The 11,222-nt window shown below is 31.3% G+C and overlaps 3 protein-coding genes across 3 annotated transcripts; 2 read left to right on the top strand and 1 right to left on the bottom strand.

Moving 5' to 3' along the window:
• Positions 1-4,833: 4,833 nt before the first annotated feature.
• LOC124421378 (leukocyte receptor cluster member 1 homolog) lies at positions 4,834-6,135 on the top strand. Its single transcript, XM_046956476.1, has 3 exons — positions 4,834-4,943; positions 5,019-5,118; positions 5,179-6,135. Exons 1-3 carry the CDS (start codon positions 4,921-4,923, stop codon positions 5,983-5,985), a joined length of 930 nt encoding a protein of 309 aa, XP_046812432.1. The 5' UTR covers positions 4,834-4,920; the 3' UTR covers positions 5,986-6,135.
• Positions 6,136-6,320: 185 nt separating this feature from the next.
• LOC124420271 (formylglycine-generating enzyme-like) lies at positions 6,321-8,066 on the bottom strand. The gene is given in 4 exon segments (XM_046952579.1): positions 6,321-6,739; positions 6,803-6,965; positions 6,968-7,535; positions 8,025-8,066. Coding segments are annotated over 4 exon segments (1,086 nt in total). The 3' UTR covers positions 6,321-6,426.
• A 387-nt stretch (positions 8,067-8,453) lies between these two features.
• LOC124421401 (chromosomal protein D1-like) lies at positions 8,454-10,624 on the top strand. The gene is made up of 2 exons (XM_046956522.1): positions 8,454-9,146; positions 10,048-10,624. Exons 1-2 carry the CDS (start codon positions 8,648-8,650, stop codon positions 10,428-10,430), a joined length of 882 nt encoding a protein of 293 aa, XP_046812478.1. The 5' UTR covers positions 8,454-8,647; the 3' UTR covers positions 10,431-10,624.
• Positions 10,625-11,222: the final 598 nt, after the last annotated feature.

Below are 11,222 nucleotides of genomic sequence, written 5' to 3'. Positions count from 1 at the left end.
TTTAAAAATTTATCTCAACATTGGAAAATAAGTAAATGATGGTAAAATATTGAAAATCTTAAAAAGGATAATTTTGGAAGCCCCGTAATAGTTAGTCTATATAAAACTACATTGACCTTTTTATTATGTTTAAAAAATGTATATTTAGAAAATTATTTGTAATTTTAATCATCTATATAATTAATAAGCAAGTCTGGTTTTTGTGACCCCTTTTACTCCTACAGTATACATCCGATATTAGCCAATAATATACCATTTTGAAGGATTTAAAGGATTCTCAGATGTGCATAATATTATTTAAAATTGAATGATGATTAGAGGAACCAAATTCGATGTTCACAACCAATAAGTTGGTTGAAGTTATATTTAAAAAAGGCAAATTGAATTTGCGTATAAATAAAATCGGAAAGATCGGATAGAAAAGGTAATGTTTAATATGTTTTTTATCTTCTAATATATTTTGTGTTATTTTAGTTTTCATAATTTTACAGCTGCGGAAATGTACTATTCTTTGGACATGTTGGACAGGATGAAGAGCAAAATTTCCGACACATAAACATCAAATTTTCATTATCAACCATCAACTTATATATCTATATAAGTTTTGTAAGTTTATTCATACATAATTTATTGTAAATATTTTAAATAAAATTAAATATATTTTAAAATACACAAAATCCACAAATTTGTTTTCAATAAATAATATTTCAGTTGCAAATACCAATAATTTCAAACCACATTACCGAATAAATAACAAAAATTGTTATGTACACCATATATTCAGTTATAGTAACCGAATTTTTCAATAATTACAATCGAATTTTGGTATAGTTGTGAGAACCGACTGAATTCGATTGGAAACAAATTCGGTTATCACAACGAATCTGTTTTCTCTGTGCAATTTAGCAAAAACAATAAAATCTTACTTTCAAAATATTATAAAAATCGTATTAAAAACAACAACAAAAATATCACTGCCAAATAGAAAAAGAAAACATAAACAGAGAAGTAACCTGAGAACCGACTGAATTCGATTGGAAACAAATTCGGTTATCACAACGAATCTGTTTTCTCTGTGCAATTTAGCAAAAACAATAAAATCTTACTTTCAAAATATTATAAAAATCGTATTAAAAACAACAACAAAAATATCACTGCCAAATAGAAAAAGAAAACATAAACAGAGAAGTAACCTCTCCACTCTTTTTTCTAAAATGAAAAAATGCAGTGTTGTTGTTTTGCATTCTTATTTTGTTTTCTATTTTTTAATTCAAGCACATGTTTGTGTGACTGTGTATTGGTAGAAAATTTAAACGCTTATATTTCCGAAAATACTGAACCGATTTTGATAATATATAGATTCTGCAGTGAGGCTCGCCAATCTGTATTAAACAAAAAATAATCAAGAAAATCGGTCAAGTAATAGTGCCGGAAAATGTTCCCAATCGTTTTGGCTTTGCGTATTAATATATACATAAAGGGAGCTCCGTCTTCCTAAGGAGTGAGATCGAAAATTCTTAACACACGTTTTTCATTACATTTTTCAACCAAAGTATTATTTGATTTTTTTCTTTTTAGATCAAGTTACCTTTGAAAAACATGTCAGTTATTATGTGTAATGTCAATTATATTAATTTTTTGTTAATCTGATTAAAATGAGTGATCAGAAAAAATTGCGTACTGAAATTATTAAATATTTTCAACTAAACCCAACTTGGTCTTACAAAAAGTTGGCCAAGCATACAAAGGTCTGCCGTCAAACTGTTTCCAATGTTATTAAACAGTACCGGGAGAACTTATCAGTTAATAGAAAACCTGATTCAGGTAGAAGGAATGGTCCACATGATGTTTCTAAAGCCAAAAAAATAGAACGCATTTTCAAAAGAGCTCCCAACACATCCGGTAGGAAAGCAGCTCGGTTAGCTCAGTGCTTGGACTATTTGGTACGAAAAGTTAAAGCTAATGCAGGTTTAAAAACATACAAGGCTCAAAAAGTTCCTGACAGGAACGCAGCTAAAAATTTAGAGGCCAAAAACAGAGCACGGAAATTGAAGTCAAGTTTTATAAAAAAATATTCTTGCTGCATAATGGATGACGAAACGTATGTTCTGGGAGATTTTTCGCAACTTCCAGGTCAAAAGTTTTATGTTGCTGATGCTCGAGGGAATGTTGAAGAAAAGTTTAGGGCCCAAAAGCAGACAAAATTTCCCAGAAAGTTCTTGGTATGGCAAGCAATATGCAGTTGCGGCAAAAGAAGCCAATCATTTGTTACAACGGGCTCTATAAATACCGAAATTTACATCAAAGAATATATATACTTTATAGGGTCGGAAAATTATATTATAGAAATTACAAACGGAATGACAAACTTATATATACCCTTCTCACGAAAGTGAAGGGTATAAAAAGTACATACTTCGATAAAAAGTACTAAATGCAATGAAATAAGCGGTTAAGAAACTCAATGTCAAAAAGAAATGAAAATAATATCATATTTGCATAAAAGCATCAAAAACAGTCGTTAAGAAATTTGATGTGAAAAAGAAATTATAAAATGTCATATTTGTATAAAAAAGCACTAAAAGCGCCGTGAGAAGTTTTAAAAAGCACTTTAAAACCCCGTTTTATTTTAGCAGGTATTTATTAAAAATGTACGGGTACAAATAGAAAAATACACAAAAAATACCCGAAAAGCACCGAAATGGCAACACTGTTTTTAGTAGCTTGGCAGTATTCAACAAAGTAGGCTGGTGTCGCTTTGTTTCAGAACAAAATTTTTAAAAGCAACAACAATATTTGCAAACAATAGAATAGCTTGCAAAAAACTCGTACACTCTAACTTTTCAGAAATACATAATAATAAAACAAGTATGAATTTATAGTCTGACATTGTCGACCATATGATACCCTACCAGTCAGTATGTTAAAATTTTGATTTTTTTTTTTTAAATAAAGCATTTAATTTGTTTTATTGTGGAATATTTTTTTTTTTCGTTTTATAAGTAATTATAAGTTAATTTTGACCTTCAAGTCATTTTCTGAAGGGGAGTCTGTATGGGGGCTAGGGTCAAATGAAGCACGATCACAATAAAAAAAAGTAGTATTGTCATTTATTGTTCTATTAAACTAATTTTTGCTGATTTTTGTTGACATTAGAAAACATTTAACGTACATAAGAGCTTAAAGGCCCGATTTTGGGTGTACGGTTGTATGGGGGCCGATTTCAACCATTTTCAATAGCGATCGTCCTTGAACCAAAAAAAGAGTATGTGCCAAATTTCATCAAATTATCCTGAAAATTGCGATCTGTAGCGTGCGCACAAGGACTCAGAAAGTGATTCTGAGGCGATTGGTACTTTAAGGTGGGTCTAAGACCAATATTTTTGGGTGTTACAAACTTCAGCACAAACGCATAATGCCCTCCCCACTATAGTGGTGTAGGGTATAAAAACTAGAGTACATAAAGGGAGCTCCGTTTCTCTAATCGAAATTAAATTAAAAATTTGGATTATAAAAATATGAACAAGTAAGAGTGTTATATTCGGCTATGCCGAATCTTTTATACCCACCATCAAATCACTGCCATATAAATGAACTTTGATATTTTGAATATTTTATTATTATATATCGATATTAATAAGAACATCAGGGTAACATTTGAAAGAGGTCCATTAATGGGGGTTTTACTATTGACAGTGCTAATTTTTATAGGGAGTAGGGGTATTTATACATATATGGACCAATTCTCATAAAAGTCTGTAGGAAGATTTCAGTTCCTTATTTGTTTAAAATTTCATCGATCTGCTTGTATTTTGAAGCTATTAAGGAGCATTAAAGTCACAAAATATGGTAGAGAGATTTTCAAAATTGTTTTATGTCGAGTTGCCTTGCGGTATTCATATTTTTCGCGTCATTTTCTGGGGCGGAATTTATATGGGGTGGTGTTATTATGGACTGATCCTCATTAAATTTGATAGAGAGATTTCGGTTGCTATAGAAGGGATAGAGATATTAGCTTACAAGAAAGTAGTTTATGTTGAATTTCATAAATCTACTAGTATTTTTAAGCCAGTACTGAGCTTTAAAGTATTTTTCTGGGACCTCATGTTGGGGGTAGGGTCAATTAAGGCCTGTTCCACATAAAATTTGGTAAAGAGATTTTGGCTTGTGGAAAACTTACTTCTGAGAAATTTCATCGCTATACTCGTATTTTTAAGGCAGTAATGAGCGTTAAAGTATTTTTATGGAGGGGACCTTATGGACCGATGCACATAAAATTTGGTAAATTTTGACTTGTATAAATCTTACTTCTGTGTAATTTCATTGTTATAATCCTATTTTTGTAGGGTCAATTATGGACCGATCCACATAAAATTTCATAAAGATTTTTTGGCCTGTAAGACACTTACTTATATCAAATTTCATCGCTATATTCGTTTGTTTAAGCCAGTATTTTTCGGAGGCATTGACTCAGCATTGAAGTTTTTGGCTTGATTAGTTTGAATAGAATTATAGTTTCTTCTTTTGTTTTTTTTTTCTCCCCATTGATGTAACAGACTTTGTATTCCAAAATAGTTTCAATATCTTATTTGGGTCTCATTACTATATTATCAAAAAAGTTATGCTTATATCTATTTCTATTTTTACTTGTTTAAAAGAAAATATAATTTCTAAAAAGCTCATCTTATTAAATCTACTTGGACGAATTTATGTTGTTGGATGAAAAATCACTCACCAATCGAAAACAATCCACCGTGCGACTGTAATGTTAGTTCCATTTTTAATATAATTTCTTTCAGTGTAAAAAGTTTTCACAACAGAATTCTTAATAGATATGGCAGTTCTTCGAACAGCTGACTTTTATTTACTCGTATTTTTTGCAGATTTGTTTATCAACATTAGCCAAACAACTTATAGAAAATGAATATTTTACCGAAAAAAAGGTATATTTTAATTAAAATATATGGTTAATATATAATTTAATAAACCCCTTCTAAATATTTTTTAAATAATAATAGATGGCATGTGAGGACCAAAGATAATATAGCACGCGTTAGAAAAGATGAAGCAGCGGCACGTGAAGAAGAACGTAAAAAACAAGAAAAATTGGAATTTGCAGTAGGTTTGGTCATTATTATTACTAATTGTAAACAGTAATTGTATTTCTGTAATTATTAGGAAAGTGAAGCTCGTGTTAACTTTTTACGCAAACGTTCGGGACTACCGGAAAGGCAGCGAGAAGAAAATCCCGTTTCTGAAGAAAAGACAGAAAATGAAGTGGCCGATAGTTCTCAGCATGTAAATCTATTTGCAGATTACAAAACTCATGTTAAGACTACTAACAAAGAATTGGAGAAAGAAAAAAAGGAAGAACAAGAAAAATATGAGAAACAAATAGGTTATTTAACCTATTTGGGCCAAGATACCAACGAAGCGTTGAGACTTAAAAGTTGGTACGAAGTAGCACCCAAACGTTTTGCAGTGGGATCCGAAAGGGGAGAACTGAACGAAAAGGATTTAAAGACAAAACATAATCATGATCCTTTGACTTTAATTAATGCTCTTTTACCGCCTGATCCCAAGCCACTAACAAAATCCACACCAGCAAAACGTAAAAGGAGTCCTAGCCCTCAGTCTGCCATAATAGAGTTGGATCATGATAGACCACCAAAAAAACACAAAAAGGACAGGAAAAAACATAAAAAGGAAAAACACAAGAAACACTCTAAAGAACACAAACATAAAAAAGAAAAATCTAAAGAAAAGAAAATAATGGAGGAACAAATACAGAAACGCTTAAAACTAGAACAGTTGAGAAAAGAACGTATACGCCGTGAAACTGCAGAAAAGGCTAGACAGGAAGCTTTACTGGCGCCTAAGGAAGCTAACAAGCCAGCAGAAGCGACAAGTATTGCTACACCTAGAGTTGTACAAAAATATAATAGTCAATTTAATCCAGAATTGGCTAAGCAAAATATGAATTAAGCCCAAAATAAAATGGATAATTTATTTGAATTGAAATGCGGAATATTAAATAATTTATAATGCATTAAAACTTATTATTAGATTCTATTTGTATTCAAAGCAAAATTGCTTTTTATTATAAAATAAATTGCGATTACTTTTTTTTAAAGATGTCAGTGATAATCGGTTATTGCTTCGATCATAAGTCCTACATTATAAAGAATAAATCGATAAGTACCAGTTATCTATTAATATATTATCTTGGTCGTATTCTATTCATAACTTAATAGTTCAGCCTACATATTCCATATCCCACATATCAGTTTGATTTCTTCGAATATTAATGAAGGCGAAGGTGTTTTTAAAAAATTTTATTAATACTTTCTTTATATATGTACATGCCACAACAAATTAAACATTCATAACATTTTTATACACTTAATAAACTTATTCTTACGTTTATTACTCCATATTCTTGGCGCACCTAAAACCCAAATTACCCGCCGAGCTGTCAGCTGTATTTTGAGAACGTGCCGCACAGCGATAACGATAACAATAGGTTTTATGACATAGATAAGACCCACCCTTTTTAACACGACTTGGATTGGGGCTGGTATCTCCTTCTGTCCATAAATCTTGTGTCCATTCCCAAACATTCCCCACAATGTTGTGAAGCTGAAATACGTTTTGCGAAAATTTATTTACTGGACAGGTGGTAACATAACCATCTTCCTTAGTATTATTATCGGGGAATTCACCTTGCCAGATATTTAACCTAAACAATTAGTATAAAATTAATTAGTTTAAAATTAGTCAACTGACATTTCATAATTATTACCAATGCTTATCCTGAGGCATTAACTTATTGCCCCAAGGAAATAATTTTCTTTTTTTGCCTCCTCTACAGGCCACTTCCCATTCTGCCTCTGTGGGTAAACGTTTATTGGCCCACTTACAGTAGGCTACAGCATCATTCCAAGAAACATGAACTACTGGATTTTTTCTAATCCTTTAAGATTGCTGTCTGGACCATTTGGATGTTTCCAGCTTACACCCTGCACTTTAAACCACCAGGGAGCACTAGCAACTCTAAAATCTTTCAATTTTTCCTGATCTTGTGAACTTAATAGAGTTTTAAATAGAAAACTGTCACCAAACTTTTCTGCTTCAGTTACATATTTGGTAGCTTTTACAAAGTCCTTAAATTTTTCATTGGAAACTTCATATTTATCCATATAGAAATCTTTAATTGTAACTAAACGTTCCGGCGATTCATGATCTTCTTTAAAATGTGGCTCATCGGTGCCCACTAAGTACTTTCCACCTGGTATTAGAGACATGTCATCATAACTTGGTTCTGGATAATAATCTCTATAATGTTTGTTGTTATTTTTGGCTTGACGTTGGCAAACTTTTAAGGATTCATCATCATTGTTAGCTTCAACCTTATTAACTTCCACATTTTGTTTAAAAACATTGTTGACGTGTTCGGTTTTTTGTTCTTCTGTTTGGGATTCTTCTCTGTCCAATTTGTTGCAGCCGCAATCCAGGATACCGGTACCACCAGTAAACTTTGTACAATTATAAACTTAATAATAAACATTATTTGCGTTTCTTATCACTACATCTATTATTTCTAGCACATATTTTAATGGTGTTTTTAACAGAAACTTTTTATAACAAAATTTCTGTTATAAACAAAGTAAACAAGAAGGAGTTTTAAGATGATTTCATGAACAAAGTACGTTATTATTCCTAATGTCAAACTCCGGGTTAAAAAAATTAACTATATCTGCATGCTGTCAAAATATATGTAAGTTATAAATTTCTTCTTTCTAATAATGTCACCTTCAAAAATCCACTTGAATGTAAACAATCTGAGGAAAACCAGATTAGTTGCAGCCAGAAAGAACCATACTGTTTTCGGAAATTTTAGTTAATAATGGAAAACATATATTTATTTTAATTAATTAAATATTATATTTTAATAGTTATTTATTAAAATGGTTAATTTATTGTTTATTTAATTTTTATGACATCGCATATAATATTTTGTTTACTTTATCAGCAACATTTAAATTCGTTAATCCGGCAACAAGCATAGTTGAAGTAAAAAAGAAGAAGCATTCAAATTAAGCGCGCCGTTATCACAGGTTTGCCATTATACTACTTTCTTATTTTGGTTGATTACGTTTTTTGATGTGCAAAAAATTAACAAGAACAAAATGAACAGAGTAGTAAATATTAATAAGAAGAAAGCGACGCCGTGTAGAGCACCCAAGCCAACGACATTTAAATTGATTTATATTTGTATAAAAAAGTGTGTAAAATAACAAATAAAATATAATTTGCAGATAAATGTATACATTAGAAAATAATAATCTTTAATTTCAAGTAAAGTTTAACAATTTTAATACATTTGTTTGGGTTTTTTTCATATTTTTCAAAATAAAAAAAATAAATAAAATAAAAAAGAAAATAAGAAATTCTGTATAAAGCGAAAGGTGGGAAAAACGGCAGCAAAGCGCGTAAAACATTATATTTACACTGACGATACTACGACTAGAAGTTTCAAACGTTAATAATTACAAATAAATTGCGTTTTTAATTGAACAAAAGGTAAAAATATAAAGAAAACATTGAAAAATGAATGATAAAGCGGAGGGAGTCGTAGCATTGAGCGATGGAGAGTGTGATGGTACAGTTTCACCAACGCCTGCAACTGTACCCAAAAAGCGCGGTCGTCCTGCTAATGCAGAAAAACCAAAGAAAGTCCCTACTGGACGCGGTAGAGGAAGACCAGCTAAGGGAGCAGAAGTGGCAAATAAAAAAACCAGCTAAAGCAGCCGTTTCCGCCGATGGTAGTGAAGAAGAGGGCACAGCTAGTGATGGCGGCAGTCCCTTGCCCAACGGTGATGCTGTAGCAGAGGCTTCTCCGGGACGAGGACGTCAACCAAAGGGAAAACGTAAATTAACTCATACAATTGAGGCCACGGGCAAAGGACGCGGACGTCCTAAGAAAAATCCCAAACCCGAAGTGGCCGATGATGCTGACGAAGGCGCCGACGACAATGAAGATGGTGCATCTAGCGATTATAAACCGGGCAAAAAGGGCACAACCACCAAAGCGGCCAAAAAAGGACGCGGACGTCCTAAAAAAGTGCAGAATAGTGATGATGAAAGTAAGTAGAAGGTTTTGGATAAATGCTAATAAATTGCACAGTGTGACAAAATGGGAAATAGTGAATATAATTTCCACAAAATATTTTCTTTTTATAATTTTGTAACAACGTGTTATTGTTCGGTTTTTAACAATCATATGTATGTATCTTTTAAAAAGGCGCTAAAATCAAAATCGTTAAAGTACATTCACTCCTATTAAATATGAGACGAAAAAGACTGAACCGGTATTTTTGGTAGTTTAGTTTAAAAGTGTTTTATACCAAGGTATACAACACGAGACCCAAAGGGTCCATTTAGATTACCTTTAATGAAGAATAAAGTACAAGAAAATTAGAGAAAAGACGGAACAATAAGAGAGAAAAAGTAAGAATTTCCCCAAAATAGATTACAGAATGAAAGTGGATATGGAAGGGAAATATGGTTGGGTAAATCTTTTTTGATCTTACATGCAAATAATGCTGAGAAGCCTATAGACTAGACTGTTGACTACTCTAAGGAGTAGTACATATATAACACGTATGGAAAATCTACTGATTATGAAGTAGACTGTGTCTAAGAGATTCACTAAAGATGGAGTAGAGCAAAAATTAATCTTTTGACTAATCTACATATGTCGAATTAATGAAAATTTATAATATATGTATATGTTCAAAGTAATTAATTGCAGTGCTACTATTTTTCGATTTCAAAAATGTACAACAGTAAAGTTATTTAGGATCATATAAAACCTTTTTAACGAGGTACATATTAATGTATGTAATAATATTTATTAAGGTGTTTATATTAAACATGCTCCAATATTTACCTTAAGGTCGTAGTTGGCAAGTGATCTTACTGAAAAAATGTATTTTTAGTGATTTTTGATTCCCATACAAATAATTAATATTATATATACTTTAGGTTCTGATGACAAAATGGAAGATGATGAGGAAAAGCGTCCAGTGGGTCGTCCTTCATCCGGTGGTGTCAATCTTAATATTGCTCATAGTGGACGCGGTAAGGGACGTCCGAAAAAGGAAGTAGCCGCTAAACGGGTTGCTGAAGCAGAAAATGGTGGCGGTGAAACAACAAAAAAACGTGGAAGACCCGCAACATCATCCGCTAAGCCATATGTACCTACTGGAAAACCACGTGGTCGCCCTAAAATGGCGGTTCAAGGCAAAGGTTCACAAGATGACGAAGATGATGATGATGAAAATCCCTCAGAAAAAGTTGCAGAAAATTCAGCTGACGACGATGAGGAAGATGAGAAAATGAAAAGTGACGATGAGGATGCAAATTAAATGAGCATCTAACTCATAAAAAGCATTATTTACATTCAAAATACAACACATTAAAAGGAACAAATTTAACTTGTACTAAAAAAATGTATGAAATGAAAGTATAATTATATATTTAAAGTCATTTAAAGTAAAACTCAAATTTAAAGAAAAGAATACATTAAAAATGCTGCAATATCAAGTGTCAGTAAATACTTCAGTATAATATCCTTATACCCGTTAATTGATTCTCCATTTTTAGTTAGATTTTTACGATTTCATTACATTTCACAAGTAGTTTAGTGCTATAAATATATTATTTTATATATTATTTTTTAATTCTAAACGTTAAATTTATCGGACACTTACCTTTTTTGTTTGTGTCGTTTTTAATTTTAACATTTTTCATGTTACGAACATTACAATGAATTATTTTACAAAAAAAACCCTAAATATTAAATATAAATTAAACAAAAACAAGGTAGTTTGTATAACTTTTATTTAAATATTAATCGTAAAATATTTTTCATCACAAGTGTAGAAATAAATAAAAATCCAGTCTTTAAACAAAATTAAACTTCTTAATTCTTAATTACATTTTTGAAAAGAAAAAAAAAGCAAGAATATTTGGGAAATGATTCGGTATCGAATTTAAAATAAAATATAATAGATTTCATGTTCGATATCGAATACTAGCATTCAATTGGTTTTTCGCTGTTTAAAAATCGGTTTCTAATCGTTCAAATATTCTACTGGCCGCTTTTTGTCTGTGTTCTTTAAATTTTGGGGAAAAATATCTTTGTTCTACTAACATTT

Source organism: Lucilia cuprina, chromosome X (genome assembly GCF_022045245.1).
Source record: "Lucilia cuprina isolate Lc7/37 chromosome X, ASM2204524v1, whole genome shotgun sequence".
Taxonomy (NCBI): Eukaryota; Metazoa; Arthropoda; class Insecta; order Diptera; family Calliphoridae; genus Lucilia; species Lucilia cuprina.
The sequence above is the reverse complement of the archived record's forward strand: the minus strand, read 5'-3'. Positions and strand labels throughout refer to the sequence as shown.